We start from the raw sequence: 19049 nt of genomic DNA, 5'->3' as shown, positions 1-19049 counted from the left end.
GGCCCTGCTTGCAAAATACAAATGAATTATAAGATCACAGGAGAGGAATCATGAGAATTTGCTACTGTGACCCCCAAGTCCCAGAATTCTGGGAGCTTACAGTAGGTATCTTACAGTACACCACCACCAAAAAGAAAAATAATAATAATCCTAGAATGCACAGAGCCCAATAGTGGGACAAAACACCATGGGATCCCAGCCAAGAATGCTTAGTGCATATTCCAAAAGAAGTCGGTTCCAGGTATACACTCTGATTCAGTGGGAAGTAGGTAAAAGCAGCCATATGGATGCAATTATCTTGAAATCGTTATTCTGCAACTATTAGTGCACCCAGACCTAATCCACCGAAACAAAACAAAAAAACCATGTAGACAAACTCTCAGAAATAGCTAAGCCCTTTAAACTGAAAATTTCCTAAAAATTCAGCCGAGCCAGGCACTCATCAGAATTTCAGTCTAAATGTTTAAAGTTAATGGAAGGTGTTGGGCAACCTTAATTGTAGGCAGTGCTATGCACTCCAGCTCTGCCTATAATATTGATTCTGCAGGGCTATGTACCTTATACATCAAAACCAGCTCTACCTTTTTTTGCATAGTCTGTATATGATCCCCCAAGTAAAACATTTTACAGCTGACTAGGTACTCTAGGGAGCTGCTAATCTTATTCTGAAGCATCAAGTATTAGTAATTGCCAGAGGCAAAACTGGATTTATTGGTATCATCATGGCTAGATGGATAACTATCCTCTATGAAAAATCCTGTGTTCCTATGGAAGTGTTATCTTCCCAGCCTGTGGCTATAGAGTGATCGCTTGGAACAAATCCCCTTTTTTAACCAAGATACTGTAAAAAGAGAAACTGCTAAATAAGAGGCCACAGCCTTTACTATGAAAATCATGAAATATCGTCTAACACTTGAGAGGCATGATGCTATTCAATTCTGCTTTGGCTGCTGCTTTGTCTATATCACCAGGATCTGTCCAGCAAAAGAACATACCTTAAAAAGTAATGTTATTTCAATTCTCAGTGTCTGTGATAAATTCTCAGTGGCTACAACTGAAGTTTCAAAACAAATTTAGCCAAGTCGGTTGGAAATGTATCTTATCACAAAGTTCACTTTCCAAGAAGAAGGGTCCTTCTCTAAATCCTCCTTCAAAGCTTGGAAGTACCAGGAGTTAGTACTCCTAGCTGTGATGCTTTCATCAACTACGTGGTCATCCCAGCTTTATCCAGCTATTTCAATAACTTACAAGTAGGGAGAGGAGTGCAAAACAGAAGAATCTCTGCAAAATACTTTGCTATCTTAGGTTGGGTAAGGAAGGGGGAAATACTTTGAATGAATTTGATTTAAAACCGTACTACAGAATCTCCCCAAGACCTCGGGGGTGGGGGAGAATGAAAATTTGGTAAAACTTAACACAGATTTCTAGTTGCCCTAAACATTAAAGGACAATTATGTTTCACTTACAGGGTGCCAAGTTGAATCCAGCCCAGTTTGGGAACATCTGGAAAATCTTTACTACCTGGTTTAGGGTGACCAGATAACAAGTGTGAAAAAATGGTACAGGAGAGGGGGTAATAGGCTACAAGAGGTGCCTATGTCAGACAAAGCCCCTAATATTGGGATGATCCTGATAATATTGGAATGATCCCAATAATATCAGGACATCGGGTCATTTTAATCTGATTGCTGACCTGCCTTCTCATGCCCAGCTGTGGTCCAAGGTTGATGCAGACTAGCTGGCAGAGTCAAGTCCTTGCAATACGGTTCTAACTATGGACCTGACAGGTGTCAGTCAGGCACTTTACATAACATTCATGCACAATTATGGAACAATAAATACTCTGGAAAATGAACTAGTAGAAACTTTGTGACAAAGTATCTTTTTTTAGACTTATACATATGCATTTTTAAGTACTGGTTCTCATAGCCTAACGGCAAATCTGAAGCCTAATATTTTGCTCTCCCTGTGTGTGCTGAACTCCCATTAGTGTCAAGTGGAGTTCTACACATCTAAGGAGAGCAGCCTATTGAACTCTCATTGACGCTAATGGAAGTTTGGGAGACTTAGGGAGAGCAGCATATTGGAGTCAAGCTCTGCTGTGAAGATGTGAGAGTAGATTTTTACCATTAATACTGCCTGTGTTTTTCAAAGGATAAGTATAAAGCACAGAAGTCTCCCTGATCTGGTTTTTGAAAGAGAAACTAAGCAAATGTAAAGATCACAATATATTGCCCCAAAGAACTAAAAATGCAGCACCTTCGTTCTGCCTCTAATTGGAATGCGATGGTCTGATAAGCATAATCATAACATATTTTTCTTTATCAGTATTTTCAATATGTAAAAATGTACCTTGTTTTACATTTAAAGAGCTGACCTTCCTTTCAGAAACAGCAGCATCTTATTTTGCTGATAATCTCCTTCATTAATGAAAATCAGAGGCAGATTGGGCTATTTTGTGCATAATTAATTTTCTCGGCGAGAAGATTTAGGAATGTAATTTTTCTCAATTGTGCCAATCATGCATATATGAGACAAACAAATAAATTAAACTTAAGCTATTCATGGTCCCTGGGTAAAAGGTTGCGTCAAGGGCAGAGATAAGAGCTACGTCAGATTTGTGGGACTGTATAGCACACCCTCATCTGAAGTCCATGCAGACACACAGAAAATCATGAAATGATCCTTCTTTTTAAAGGAAAAACATTAACCACCGGTAGTTTTTGGTTCTTGTGTCATTAAGAAGGTAGGACTAACAGCCCTGTCACCCCTTGGTTCTGGATTTCATTTACTAGCAATTTAATTGATGTAAAAATAGGGAGAGTAGTGCAGTCGTTTAAAGGTTCTGTTGTGGGATCTTTACCTGAATGAATGTTTTCTCCTGCTGATCTTTACACAGTGGGCTGGGCTAATAGCTGTATGTTCTTTTTTACTGAAAGATGTTCAGCATGCAAGACTGGGGGAGCGATTTCACCATTACTGTCCTCACGATACAGTTTGGGGCCATAGCTGTGTTTGGAAGCTGATTTCAAATATAGGCACAGGGGTTTCCATTTTTAGTATCAGGCAGAGTACAAGCTGAGCAAACCCTGAATGTCAGCATGCACAAGTACAACTGGGAATCTCCAACGGTGACTAATGCACCAGAACTGCTTGGATTTATGGAAGAACTGTCTAAACAATCTGTGTGCTCCTGATAGGCTCTTTTCTGATTTTCCGAAAGCTGTCTCCCCTATGCTCTCTGCTGCTGCTGCCCACTAGAGTGAAGGAAAAACACTGAGTTTCAACATTGGCAGGTTGGAGACAAACCTAGACATTTTCACCTCATTCATAAGCAATTAAAAATGTGCATAAAATTCCTGAGTGGACCTTCATATGTCTTCAGATGTGCTCCCTGCGCCTTCTGTAAATGGTTTTCATAAAAATGAAAAATTGATTACTTTTTACCCTGAGTGCAGGAATATATAGACCTGAACATAATTAAATTATTAAAATCTGTTTAGTCAGATTTGTTTAAAATGATCCTTTGTGAGCTACCTGGGGTGAAATCTTGGCCCGATTGAAGTTAATAGGAGTTTTCTGATTGACTTAATTGGGGCCAGGATTTCTCTCACACACACACACACACACACACACACACACACACACACACTGGTGTATTTATAATTGTCTCATCTCCTGTGATGTCATTTGTTCTTCTACTGGTGGTTTAGTCCCCCTTACTGTGACTGCAACATGGATCTATGCAATACTAACTCCAGATCTCAGTCCTTTGCATAGGAAGGGTTTGAATCCAAACCAAACTCTGAGACCTTTTCAGAGTAACCCCAGAGCTCTGCATACACGCATAGATCTTCTTGAGAATTATCATATTCTTGTAAGAGCAGCACCATGAGACTAGGTAGGCTACTTGAGCCAATATTTATAAAATTTACACAAAAGTTTGGAAATGTTCACTTCAGAATGTCAAAGGCTCTTCTCATTAGCTGATAGTTAACTTCTGAATTTAGAATATCAAACTGTGCACTAAAATGTGCAACATTTTCTTGGTCAGAAAAACACATTGAACTTTTGCCTGCAGAGTCAAATGAAGATTCCACACACTGTTCAGGAAACAACAGGACCTTTATAATATATATAACTTGAATTACTTTTAGCAACTAGTGTGTTGATCAGATTTTAGGTTTTGATTGCTGCAATCTTTTTATGGTCCTTCGCAACAGTTATGTGACAAGCCACTAGCAGCCACAGTGCACTGCAGCATTGAGGTTTAGTGTCTCTGCCATCCAAACAAAAGAAACCCCACAAACGTGGAATGAAATTCCTTAACAATATTACTTTTCTGAAGTGCCGCAGAGTAACAAAGAAGAATGGTGACATCAAATAATTTCATCTTAAAATTAAGCATCTTTTTAAAAAAAATCCCTTTTGTTGATAAAATCCGAGCAGAACCCCTTTATGCTTCTGCCCTGTCCCGTCTTTGTTTTTTCTTATTTAAATTCTGATTAAATGTCACTACTGCATGTCTGTACCATACATTTGCATTAAACATGTGATTTGGCAACAACAGACTTCCTCCCACCTCCACTGAAGTGAATGGCAAAGCTCCCATGGACTCAAATCAGAGCAGGATCAGAGCAAGTGTCTTCCTTTGGCACCTGTACCAAAAATCAATTTACATTTATATGGAAAAAATAGCTACTGTTGGTTTGCAGCTGCAAAGCCGAACAGCCAGACAATTATTAGATACCCCGTCCAAATTCAGAGGGGAAGGCTGGTCCCAAGGTAAAGGTGATAGCTTAGGAATTAGACCTGGGGTAAATTCCCTGCTTCATCAGACATGTGTGACCTCGGAAAGTCACTTAAACTCTCTGTGCCTCAGTTCCTTGAGTATAATGACAGATTCCCAAGAAGTGCACTAAATTGTAGGAGATCATACTCATGCATACGCAAACGTTTCATGCAAGAACACCCCTTTCATGGATCCATCACTGATGAAAATGAAGCTTGTATTCTAGACCAATTTTTATTTTTTGCATATCATCATCTGACTGGGATCAGTAGTAATAATACACAGGACTTTTCATCTTCAAACATTAACTAATAAACCCTGCCAACACTCCTGTGAGAGACAGCAAGACAGGTTGTCTTCCCGTTAGAGAAGGGGAAATACAGGCAGACTTGGGGATGACAGAAGAGTCAGTATCAGAACCAGGAGTGAAGCTCAGAACTTCTTAGCTAAGAGCTCTAGGTCTTGTGTGTCCCTCTGCTGGATTCCTTATTCTATTTGAAATCAAACAGGTAGGACCCACCTGAAAATAGTTTTTCTTTTCATTTTAACAAGTCAGCTCTTTATGTTATAGGAGAGAGAGGATGTTTTGCAGAAGTGGAATAATGGAACAAAATCAATCACATTTATTTATTTATGGTCAGTATTGGCAAAATTGTCCTGTTGCAAAACTCCAATGAAGTGAAAATCAGTACTGTTCTAGTTCACTGGCTTTCAAATTGTCTGATGCCATGAACCCCTTCTCTAATTGTTGAAAACATCATGGACCCCCAGTGCATTTACACTTGTATCAGGGAAAGTCCAGGCACCGTGTGATCTTCCTAAAAGCCCTTTTTGGACACAGTTTGACAACGCCTGTTCTAGCTGGCACTATTTTAGGGCTTATCTACATGGGGAAATTGTCTGGCAGAACTGTACCGCTATAATTACATCGCTACAGTTATACTGGTATAACTACAGTGGTATTATTCTAACAGTATATTTTTGTTGGTGTCCCAGCGTATAAAGCTCATATTGTTCAACAAAAGCACTCTTTCATGTTTTTCTTTAGACAGTTACAGAAAACTAGCTAATCTCCTCCCTGTTCACATATTTTCTATTTGTCTCCAATCTTTATCTTCACTACAGGGTTAACTCAGGTGATTGGTACCTAAGTCTGAACAGCTGGATTAGCCTAGCCCAGGTGTGAGCAGCCACATGGCAAAGCCTTACCTGATATTATATCCTTACTAGTGCTGTGCTCATCTGTGTCACTAAGACTTCTGGGGGCATGTCCCATGGTTCTTTACCCTGTAGCAAACTGAGCCACTCTGTGATGCTTTCCCAGTGACTCGTGGGAGCATTTGTCTGCCCTGGGCACAAGGAGGGAATTGTGGGGAGGTACTTGGAGGACTGTCTACACTTGAGTGGTTTGGTCTGTGTCCTCATTGCAAAGTGGGCAGATTTCCATCCCAAGTGAAAGCCCCATTTGGATTTTAGCCTATGGCCCCAGCCAAGCCAGCTATCCTGGGTTTAAAGCACCACTAAACTTGGATGAGATGTTTTTGTGGGTGGATGGGCGAAGGTTAGGGATAACGCTCATGGAAGTGCTTAAGATAACTCTGCAATTACCATATTTTAACTTATAACAGTTTCCAGGTACCGACAGGAATGCCTTTAATTCTTACTTTCATGGGTAATTTACAGCAAATATTGTGGTCAATAGCATGCTGTAAGGCAGTCATGCACTCAGGGTTTAAAAAAAATTAGTGGTTTTGTTTATCAGGCAATCAACATGCCCTGTAGCTTGTGCACAAAAAATAAAAGCTTACCAAAAAGAAATTTCTGAAAAAGTAGAATTCTGTGGGCTTCTGTCTTAAAAAACACCAAAGATAGCTCTTGCATAAGAGTTGATCTTACACTGCTAATATCACTCATTGACATCTGCAGTACTTAAACCCCAACTGCTTATACTCTTGATAATTAAAATAGATATTGCCAAGTGGCTAAGGGGTGAGCTTCTTACTGTAACAGAGGTAAAGGTTTTATTACTCCTCTGCTCAAGTCTATAGAAGCATGAGTTTGTTTTGGCAAACAGCCAGTATTTTCCATAGAAAAGAAAATTGCCTCAATTGACAGGGAAATTCTTCTTTCCCCTGTAGCATACACTTTCAATTTCATTTCCATAGATGCGAAGTACATGTTTTGTACGTCTTATTCCAGTATAAATGTTTTCATAATTTTGCATTGGGAAGTGTATGTTTGGGGGGATAAGGAAAGGAAAGGCTTCATGGTTCAAAATTTTGGTCTGATCCCTACGTTTTAAATTTGATTTGATTCGATCAGATATGTCAACGTTACTCCAAGACTCCATTGGGCTTCCACTCATCTCTTCGTTCTACATAATCAACTTTCCTCCTTATAGGTCTGTCTTCATCAAAGGGTGACTTGTACAACTCTAACCCCATTTTTGGGAGGACAAACTAACCAGTGTCATGCTGTATTCCAGAGATGGGCCTGGTCCAAATGCCTCTAATGCTGATCAAAGTGTCAATCTGAACTTTGTGACTTGGGTCCACCTCTACCACAAACCTTGCACTGAGAATGAGAGCTTGTGAAAGCTCATCCTCCCTTGAAATTGAAAATATCATGTGCGTTCCCAAATGTGAATGGCTTTTGTGACAGTCATTCTCACTTTACACTGCCTTGGTTTTTGTTCAAATAATTAAAAGAGAATTATTTTATGAATTGTATTTTTTTGAAGCAGTGCACGTACAAAACTCCCATGTGCTTTTGTTTGTAACTTGTATCACCAGCATAGTGTTCAAAAAAACGAGGACCCCTGTATGTCAATAAATAAATAAATAACTTAGAGGCACTTTAGAAAACAGTTTTGAGACTCTGCCATCAAATTAAAATTTAATTACATTAATAATCTGTTTACTTTCCTAGCTCCATTGAATTCCTTAGGTAATTTGCCCACTGTATTATTTCAGATGTGTTGAAAGCATTTTTTGTTATAAAAGTTCTTTTGGTTTTTAGAAAAATACAGAATAAAATAAAATTTTAAAAAGGCCTCTGCCGAAGCAGATCTCAGGAAATTCTTAGAGACATGCTCTCAAGTCTACATTCTTCCTATTGTACAAAGGAGTTTTAAATGTGATAGATAGAATATGGTGGTGGCTTTGCAAGACTTGGAAAAGATTGGAGCAAGTCTCGTAGGTACTAACTGATTCCCAGTACTATTTTAAAATGCAAAGCTTCACTCAGGGATCTTTCCCATGTGTTGTTTACAAGGAATGTATAAAGTACCTACTGTGAATCCAGAAGAAGTAGATGCAAGTCATTCTGGGCAATTTATGAGATACATTAACTACTGCATTTGTTTGCTGAATATTCTTGTTACAGTCAATCCAGCAAGCTGTAATTATTTTTTGGAATACAAAAGATTACTCTATAATGCAGTACAGTAGCTTCATTGAATTATTGAAGTTATAGTTAGAAAAGATCTATCAGGTCATCTAGTCATTGCTTTTTATGCGTCATTGTAAATATGCTCAAATTTATAGTCACCTGCTATACATGAAAGCATTTTTCCTAGGAAAAATGTATGATTTCTTTACCATTTTAGACTATGTATGTCTTCTTCCACATGTTACTACTACCTGATTTTTCTTTTCCTTCAGTCTCACCCACTGTACGGATTGATAAATCATTTGACATACTTTATGGAAAACAAGTCTTGTTTTGTTACATATATTCCCATATATGTGCACTTTGACCCATGGTCTATTTCATATAGGTATATGAACTTCTGAATTAAAACATGAAAACACAGTGCTATGTATCTAAAATTGGGGCTTGTTTGAAAGACTAAATTGGTTCACTTAATACACCTAAAAGGTTGGACAATTATTTCTCAACCTTTAAAACTCTTCTCAACTCTTGGAAATCTCATTTTTGTTTTTTATCTAGGTAACATCTTGGTACAGGAAAGATATCAGTGATTATCTACATAAGCAAAATCTAGGCTCATCTTTAACAGAAAATGAAGAGCTACTTCATGAGCACAAGGAAATGGAATTCAAAGCTAAGGTAAGAAATATGAAAATATTAAACGAAAAAACTAACATTTATATTTTTATATATATATATACACACACACACACACAGAATATATGTGTACAGTCTATATGTTTGTGTATATGAGAAAGAAAAGTTTTATTTTAAATACAGCTAGTATTACACACACAATGTTCTTGGTACCGTTTTTCTCACCATAGCTTTTTCCTATATTCATGATAATATAAAGTAATTGTACATTTTGTTTATCTACCACCCTTCAATATAGTTGCCAAATAAATAGATGAGTCATTTAGAAATAAAAACAACATTGCAAGGGCTTGAGGGAAGTAGTTAAACAATTTGGGAGAGTTTTGATAATGGTAAACATAGGTGGCCAGTCACTATTACTGTAACGCTTTGTCACTGAAATCTGCAGATCACTTGGCAACAAAGTGGGTATAACGTAGGTTTCAACAGGAATTTGTAGCAATATGTCTGAAATAACATGATGGGACAATTTTATTCCTCTGCTGCATAAATGATGAGGGTAGGGTTAAAGATTATGTTGATATGAAAAAGAAATGTGTAGAAATGTAAAGAAAGAGCGCATAAATATTAGAACTCTCTTGCAGTTACTTAATTTTGATATAAATGTAATAGTTCTCTAAAGTGTTGGTACAATATAGTGAAAATTGCTCGGTGTGCCATTTTAGACTGGTTGCATTCAGAGAACTTGTCTCACGGGGCAGGCCTGTTTTGTGCTCAAGACCTTTGTTCATATAAAAATGTAAGTTTTTGAAAGGTGACTGAACTTAGGATCATAGAATATTAGGGTTGAAAGAGACCTCGGGAGGTCATCTAGTCCAATCCCCTGCTCAAAGCAGGACCAATACCAATTAAATCATCCTAGCCAGGGCGTTGTGAAGCTGGGCCTTAAAAACCTCTAAGAATGGAGATTCCACCACCTCCCTAGGTAACCCATTCCAATGCTTCACCACCCTGCTAGTGAAATAGTGTTTCCTAATAGACTATTTAGACTGTTCAGTGGTAACAGATGACAGAACAAGGAGTAATGGTCTCAAGTTGCAGTGGGGGAGGTTTAGGTTGGAAATTAGGAAAAACTTTTTCACTGGGAGGGTGGTGAAACACCGGAATGAGTTACCTAGGGAGGTGGTGGAATCTCCTTCCTTAGAGGTTTTTAAGGTCAGGCTTGACAAAGCCCTGGCTGGGATGATTTAGTTAGGGATTGGTCCTGCTTTGAGCAGGGGGTTGGACTAGATGACCTCCTGAGGTCCCTTCCAACCCTGATATTCTATGATTCTAATATCCAACCTAGACCTCCCACAATTCAACTTGAGACCACTTCTTCTTGTTCTGTCATCTGCCACCACTGAGAACAGCTGATCTCCATCCTCTTTGGAACCCCCCTTCACATAGATGAAGGCTGCTATCAAATCTCCCCTCACTCTTCTCTTCTGCAGACTAAATAACCCCATTTCCCTCAGCCTCTCCTCATAAGTCATGTGCCCCAGCCCCCTAATAATTTTTGTTGTCCTCCGCTAGACTCTCTCCAATTTGTCCTCATCCTTTTTGTAGTGGGGGGACCAAAACTGGACGCAATACTCCAGGTGTGGCCTCACCAGTGCTGAATAGAGGGGAATAATCACTTCCCTCCATCTGCTGGCAATGCTCCTACTAATACAGCCCAATATGCTGTCGGCATTGGCAGCGAGGGCACACTGCTGACTCATATCCAGCTTTCTCATCCACTGTAATCCCCAGGTCCTTTTCTGCAGAACTGCTGCTTAGCCAGTCGGTCCCCAGCCTGTAGTGGTGCATAGGATACTTCCTTCCTAAGTGCAGGACTCCGCACTTGTCTTTGTTGAACCTCATCAGATTTCTTTTGGCCCAATCCTCCAATTTGTCTAGGTCCCTCTGGACCCTATCCCTGCCCTCCAGTGTATCTACCTCTCGCCCCAGCTTAGTGTCATTTGCAAACTTGCTGAGGGTGCAGTCCATTAATAAAGATGTTGAACAAAACCAGTTCCAGGACCAACCCCTGGGGCACTCCCCTTGATACTGGCTGCCAACTAGACATAGTTGTTGATCAGTTCCCACTGAGCCCGACAATCTAGCCAGCTTTCTATCCACCTTATAGTTCATTCATCCAATCCATGCTTCTTTAATTTGCTGGCAAGAATCCTGTGGGAGACCGTATCAAAAGCTTTGCTAAAGTCAAGATATATCACATCCACCACTTTCCCCGTATCCACAGAGCCAGTTATCTCATCATAGAAGACAATCAGGTTGGTCAGGCATGACTTGCCCTTGGTGAATCCATGTTGACTGTTCCTGATCACCTTCCTCTCCTCCAAGTGCTTCAAAATGGATTCCTTGAGGACATGCTCCATGATTTTGCTGGGGACTGAAGTGAGGCTGACTGGTCTGTAGTTCCCCAGATTCTCTTTCTTCCCTTTTAAAAATATGGGTACTATATTTGCTTTTTTCCAATTGTCCAGGACCTCCCCCAATCGCCATGAGTTTTCAGAGATAATGGCCAATGGCTCTGCAATCACATCAGCCAACTCTCTCAGAACCCTTGGGTGCATTAGATCTGGACCCATGGACGTGTGCACGTCCAGCTTTTCTAAATAGTCCTTAACCTGTTCTTTCACCACTTACGGATGCTCACCTCCTCCCTATACTGTGTGTCCCAGTGCAGCAGTCTGGGAGCTGACCTTGTCTGTGAAGACCGAGGCAAAAAAAGCATTGAGTACTTCAGCTTTTTTCACATCATGTGTCACTAGTTTGTCTCCCCCATTCAGTAAGGGTCCCGACACTTTTCCTGACCACCTCCTTGTTGCTAACATACCTGTAGAAACCCTTCTTGTTACCCTTCACATCCCTTGCTAGCTGCAACTCCAATTGTGACTTGGCCTTCCCCTGCATGCTCTAGCAATATTTTTATACTCCTCCCTAGTCATCTGTTCAAATTTCCACTTCTTGTAAGCTTCCTTTTTGAGTTTAAGCTCACAGAAGATTTCACTGTTAAGCCAAGCTGGTTGCCTGACATATTTGCTATTCTTTCTGCACATCGGGATGGTTTGTTCCTGCACCCTCAGTAAGGCTTCTTTAAAATACAGCCAGCTCTTCTGGACTCCTTTCCCCCTCATATTAGCCTCCCAGGGGATCCTGCCCATCAGTTCCCTAAGGGAATCAAAGTCTGCTTTTCTGAAGTCCAGGGTCCATATTTTGCTACTCTCCTTTTTTCCTTTTGTGAGGATCCTGAACCATTTCATGGTCACTGCTGCCTAGGTTGCCACCCACTTCTACTTCCCCTACCAATTCTTCCCTGTTTGTAAGCAGCAGGTCAATAGGAGCATGGCCCCTAGTTGGTTCCTCCAGCACTTGTACCAGGAAATTGTCCTCAACACTCTCCAAAAACTTTCTGGATTCTCTGTGCACTGCTATATTGCTCTCCCAGCAGATGTCAGGGTGATTGAAGACTGACCAGGTTTCTGAATGGCTGGAGTTATATCTTCTTTAAGCTTGATGGGTAATAGACCATCAATTTGTTTCCATAATTTATAGTTAACTGCTTCAGTGCTACCAGGTAAGCAGGGAAAAATGCACTCCTAATGCCATCCCAAGTGCCTCATATATCCTATTTGAAGTCACAGGTTTTTTGTCTCGAAAACGTTGGTTCTTAATGGCATATCACCACATTCTGCTGCAGGATGCACAGTGCTGTGAATACTAGGAGTGATGGGGTTAAACAATAATGATTGAGTCACAAGGCCTTTCCAAAGGAATATTATAACCTGCTGGGAGAAGTTGATGGTTTGGAGTGCCATCAAGGCTCACTAAACCCAGCTAGTCATTAATGCACTGAAGTTGTTATTGCAATTTACTATATCAGTTGAAGAAATACCATAACCCATGTTTTAAAAAATAATAAAGTATGAATTTTCAGTCTGTACAGCAGTGAACCCTGATCCATGGCTGGGGCCTCAAGGAACTATCACAATAAAATAATTTTATTTATTGCTTATCTAAATAACGGTTCCCCTATATATTAGCTAATCAGGTTGTTTGAATCATCCCACAGTATCTCATTCTTCATATAATGTTGTTTTAGAGTGCCAATTAGCATTGGAAGCTTTCCGTACAGAGTCATAACTTGGTGCAGCTTACCTTTATCCTTCTGTTGTTATTGTTAGCAGCATGTTCTCGCTCAGGGAAATCAAGTTCACTGAGTAGATCTTGTGGAATATATGCCATGCTTCTGATGTGAAATGTAGACACAGAAGCTAGCTTAAGCTGCACACAACAAATGTACTGCAGAAAGATGAGCTACAGATCTGTGTATCTGTTACATTTTCATTGTACTAAGCTGATAATATTACAAGCAGTGGGAAAGAGAAATTTGACACTTTGCTACATTTTATTTCCAGCTTGAGTATTCAAATGAGTGTTTCTGTAAAATTTGCTAGAATGGTAGAGGCTCATAGTAAATGTCATCACTAGACATACTGGTGTTTTGCCTTGATGGCAGAAGCACACTGAAACATAAGCTGATACCAAGTTCAGAGGTGCTCCCTGTTCAGACTAAGTAATATCAGCAAAAAGATATTCAGCAGACCAATTTCTTCTACAACACCTCCCTGTTGGTGACTCCACAGTGGAACATGTCCTTGCATATGTAAGTCCCCAGTCCCTAGTCTTCTGTGAAACCTTCCATCTTATATAAGGTTATCATCTCTTGTCTCCAAACTGCAGTGATGTCCCTTTAGTGATGTAGCAGCCTCATTTCTGTATCTCAGGATCCACTAGTCACACCATAACTCAGTTTGATGAAAGCTAGCTCCAATGGACTTCTCAAAAACAATTTTCGTTCGTTCTCTCTCTCTCTGTCAGGAAAGTCTCTGAAATGTGCTCCTGCCCTCCCCTTTCATCTCTCCCACGTATATATGAATCTGTATAGGGTGACCCTGCATCCCGTTTTGGCCGGGACAGTCCCTTTTTTAAGCCCTGTTCCAGCCATCACGACTTTTTTGGCAAAAGAGGGCATTTGTCCCATTTGCTCTTGCCAACCAATCAAGTTGGCAAGAGCAAATGGGACAAATACCCACTTTTGGAGAAGAAAAAAAAAAGTGTGGTGTGGTGTGGAGGAATGTGCAGGGGGGAAAGTGGAGATGTCAGCCCCATGCAGTGGGGAGGCTGGGTTGAAGGAGGGGCAGGCAGGGTTCCAGCGACAGCCTCAAGTGGAGGGCTTGCAGGGTTCAAGTGACCAGTGACAGTCGGGGAGGGGGCGGGACGGGGAAATATGGTCACCCTAAATATGAGCCTTTTTACCACCTTTTAAACCCTTATTTAAATGTCCCCAAAGAGCTATTGCCTCAACCTTGAATTGCAGGATTTTGAATCTGCAATATTTTGCAGCTTTTAGGACAGCCTCCAAAATCTGATGCTCTCCCCAGATGAGATCACCACATTTTAAATTTCTGCACTGTATATGCAATCCTGTTCTGATTACGTTTGTTACTGGAGAAAGCTTTCTTCATGCTAAATCACATTTTGGTGGTCATTACATTGTAACAGCTCCAGATGTACGTCTGATCATCATTTCTGGTATAGTTCACAGCAAATGCTGTGCTAGGTTCCATCATCATTACAGTTCGGGCTCTCCTGCCTGGTTTGCCAGCTGTTACACTCGCAGATTCAGGGGATTGCCCCATCAAGTATCCTTTATTAGTACTTTTACAAATTTAAAATATGTATGTTTATAAAACCTCTCTATGAAAGTGTTACAGGAAGCTCAAATCTCTGCAGAAAAACATGCCTTACTTCCCGGAACTTAGCTAGAAGCAAAATTACATATATTCATAGATTTTTAGACCAGAAAGGATCATTCTGATCCTCTAGTCTGCTGACATGCTGCATAGTACATATGTCATAAATATAAAGGGAAGGGTAAACCCCTTTAAAATCCCTCCTGGCCAGAAGAAAAATCCTCTCACCTGTAAAGGGTTAAGAAGCTAAAGGTAACCTCGCTGGCACCTGACCAAAATGACCAATGAGGAGACAAGATACTTTCAAAAGCTGGGAGGAGGGAGAGAAACAAAGGATCTGTGTCTGTCGGTTCGCTGCTTTTGCCGGGGATAGAACAGGAATGGAGTCTTAGAACTTTTAGTAAGTAATCTAGCCAGCTATGCGTTAGATTATGATTTCTTTAAATGGCTGGGAAAAGAACTGTGCTGAATAGAATGACTATTTCTGTCTGTGTGTCTTTTTTGTAACTTAAGGTTTTGCCTAGAGGGATTCTCTATGTTTTGAATCTAATTACCCTGTAAGATATCTACCATCCTGATTTTACAGGGGTGATTCCTTTACTTCTATCTACTTCTATTTCTATTAAAAGTCTTCTTGTAAGAAAACTGAATGCTTTTTCATTGTTCTCAGATCCAAGGGTTTGGGTCTGTGGTCACCTATGCAAATTGGTGAGGATTTTTACCAAACCTTTCCCAGGAAGTGGGGTGCAAGGGTTGGGAGGATTTTGGGGGGAAAGACGTGTCCAAACTACGTTTCCCAGTAAACCCAGTTAGAGTTTGGTGGTGGCAGTGGTTATTCCAAGGACAAAGGATAAAATTAATTTGTACCTTGGGGAAGTTTTAACCTAAGCTGGTAAAAGTAAGCTTAGGAGGTTTTCATGCAAGTCCCCACATCTGTACCCTAGAGTTCAGAGTGGGGGAGGAACCTTGACAACATACTAAAGAATTTCACCAAGTAATTCCTGCATCAGTCCCTTATCTCGTGGTTGAGCTACAGTTTATTTCTCAAAAAGATACCCAATCTTGATTTTAAAACGTCAAGCAATGGAGAGTCCATCATATCTTTGAGTTATTGTAATGGCTAATTACCATCAGCGTTCCCCTTACATTTTTTTGCCCTATTTCTTGTCTGAGTTTGTTCAGCTTCATCTTCCAGCCCATTAGATCTTGGTAATGCCTTTTTCTGCTAGACTGAGGAGCCCTCGACTGTCAGAAATTTCCCAATGTGTGTCTTATACACCATGATCAAGATCCCTTTTACCCTGATGTTTGATAAGCTAGATAGACTTAGGAAACTCATTTGCTTTTTAAGGCAGCTTTTCCTTATTTCAAATAATTCTTGCCTCTCTTTTCTGAACCCTTTCCAATTTTTCAACATCCTTTTCAAAGTGTGAATTCCAGAACTGGACACTTTATTCCATTAATGGTCTCACCAGTGCATAGACGTAAATAATATCCATTATGACCCCTAAGTCCAGAGTCACTGCTTCACTGGATGCAGTCCTCCACCTTCTAAATGTGATCTACATTCTTTGTTCCTAGATGTATGAACTTGCAATTGGCTATACTGAAATACATGTTATTCAAATGAGTTCAGCTTGTGCAGAGATCCATATCAGTCTCTAATTGACCTGTCATCATTTACCAGTCCACTAATTTTTGTATCGTCTGTGAACTTGATCAAGCAATTTTTTTGCATTTCCTTCCAAATCATTGATATAGATATTGAATAGCATTGAGCCAAAAAATAGAGTAGTGGAAAAATAGAACACTAGAATTTCACACTGCTTTCTGTAGAACAAATATTTTTCTCTAAAGGAATTAAGTCTACATTCACAATGAAAGAATATGAATGTATATCAACACTTTCAAGTGCTACAACTATCCAGCCTAATACACTTTTGAGAGGATGGCAGTATCCCTGAGGAGAACTATTTTGGAGCACAGCCTGCTACAAGATGCTCAGAGAGATTAGTTTGCTTTTTTGAATGGCAGAATTGAACCTTGTATTGTTGTAAATTCCAGCTGGGAGCACGTGCTTAAAAACTATATTAAAAATGTGCTATCTTTGCTGGGCACCTTGTATTTTGAAGTTACCTGGGTTGTTTTCAAACTGATAAAATTATTGCTACGTGCAATTCTTTTCCTAGTCTCTGACCAGTCTGTTGCTTGAACTGAACATTTATTATGTATCATGACTGCATTACCAGTGATACGTAATGAAATTGTAAAACACCCATAGAAAGTATTGCTTTCGTAAATCAAGCTCACATTGTCTGGGATGATAACTAGATGAACCAAGAAAGCTATAAAATACTATATAAGACTAAGGCACTGCTGCATATCATCTAATTTAAACAAAAAGATGATTTCTGAAGCTGAAAATTCTCAAAGCAGAAATTATTTAAGTCTCCAAATAGTAAAACAACTATATTAATTTTTCAAAATTCTTCTACTTTCTTTTAATGAACAGATTGTTTTATGTGTCTGATTCTTTAATGTTCTACACAGTTAAAAGCCGGCACCAGTTTTTGCAGCACATAAACTGGAAGCAGTCTCATTACTAATAGGAAAAAAAATAAAATTGAATTTTTCTGGAATCATTATAACTATAGTTAGAATTACTTCCCCCTCTGGAACTCTCTTTAGTGTCCAACTTGTGTTCTAATTAAAAAATGGTCAATGTTCTGCATTAACTTCAGAATGTAGTTTCTATCACCTCAGAAGTCAGTGTATGAACTGTCATAAATGCCAGTTCCTGTCAGATAATATGGGGAAGGTGCAGGAAGATCCTTTCAGTTCATATTGGAGAAATACTGTAAGGGGGACGTTGCATCAGACCCAGAAGTGTACTTTCTGTAGCTTTGTGGTTAACTGGAGAATGTCTGAATAGTCCTTTAAAAGGCACCAATAACTTAGACTGTCTTAGTTACCGTCCTGGAAAAAATCATAGCATTCCATCAACTCAAGAATAAAATGTGCTCACTGCATCCTTCCATACAGCAGGTCTTTGTCCAGCTAGCTGGAAGAAAAGGGGCATTGCCCCTTTAAAGGGTCCCCTACAGTGGGTGGGGAAGAGAGAGTTATGCATGGGCTATCTAATAAGTATTTGCAGGATTGGGCTCTTTACAAGTATGTGATGTTGTGTGGGCCTACAGAGAAGATAATGGTACTTATTGAAAATACATACATCAGTACTTCTCCTTTGGCTCTAGTGGTAGAGACCTTAGTTCTTGGAAGGGTTTTCAGTCCCTCAGCTCCCCAGCTATGCAAGCATGATTTATACGTAGTAGTACTATGCGTAGGCCCATCCTGGAGCACTGCAAGAGTGGTGTAGAGTTCATTTGCTCTTAAAAAAACTCTCTGACGCACCTTAGCACAGTTGTATTTAGATTATATTTACAGGCCCAAAGAGGTTGACAAGACTCTGTCACTGTCTGTGACAAACCAGGGTACAATCCAGACTAATGAGTAGCTGGGTCACCCTTGCCCTGTATCCTGGGCTGCCCTTTAGAATGCTCTGCTGCTGTAGCCTCCAGCCTGGGCTACTCACAGGCAGCCACCAGCATGTAAGTCACTCCCAGCTATGTCTCTCTGTGTGTTGCAGCCTATCAGCCATGCTCTGGCTCTTACCAGCTTTGGTTATACTGCAGGATGATCACCAATATTACCAACACACCCCAGAAACATATGTCTTGTACTGCCCAGCCCTCTCCTAGACTGTACAAATATACTGAGGCCATTATTCCTTTAAGGGAATAACATGCACACAACTTGTTATACCAAATGGAGTTACTCAGACACTTCAGCGTGAACACACTGGATTAGATAAAGCAATAAATGAAGTTTATTAACGGCAAAGAGAGAGATTTTAAGTGAGTACAAGTAATGAGCCATAAAAGTAAAAAAATGGTTACAAGAAAAATAAAGGTAAAATGGTTACTAGTGCCTAACTTCAACAAACTACATTAAATTCAAAGCAAAAAGCTTTCTCACCACATGCTTTCAACAGACTTACACTGACCAAACTCTTTAGGTCAGGACACCTTCCACAGAGCATCCAACAGCTGCTGCCTTTGTTTCCTCAGGTGCAGTGAATGTAATGGGCAGGGAAAGGGAGAGAGAGGGGTGCCTGGGAGTGTTTGTCTCTCCTTTTTAGTTTCAGTCCTCCCTCTTGAAAAGCATTTCCAGCTAAGATCCAGGGAACCAAGAGTCCATGTGGAAGGATATTCCCTGCTGAATTTTTTAACCTGTTTGAACTTTCTTTGCTTTCCCTTCTTGCTTGATGATTCTGTTCACTGCTTAAATGCAAATTAAGGCAAGCACACCGTCCTTTGTTTAGGACAGACCTATTTGCCAACTTCTGTTTGGGCAGGACCAGAGGT

General features: G+C 40.0%; 1 protein-coding gene across 1 annotated transcript in view; it reads left to right on the top strand.

The window, feature by feature from the left end:
- Positions 1-19049, top strand: part of CCDC141 (coiled-coil domain containing 141) — a 151999-nt gene that overhangs the window by 44663 nt on the left and 88287 nt on the right. The window contains exon 6 of the mRNA XM_084642594.1: positions 8744-8863. Coding sequence (XP_084498720.1) covers positions 8744-8863 — 120 coding nt within the window. The remainder of the gene's footprint in view (positions 1-8743; positions 8864-19049) is intronic.

This window comes from Lepidochelys olivacea (assembly GCF_965140295.1).
Source record: "Lepidochelys olivacea isolate rLepOli2 genome assembly, chromosome: 11".
Classification (NCBI taxonomy): domain Eukaryota; kingdom Metazoa; phylum Chordata; order Testudines; family Cheloniidae; genus Lepidochelys; species Lepidochelys olivacea.
This window is presented reverse-complemented; position numbering and strand designations above follow the sequence as displayed.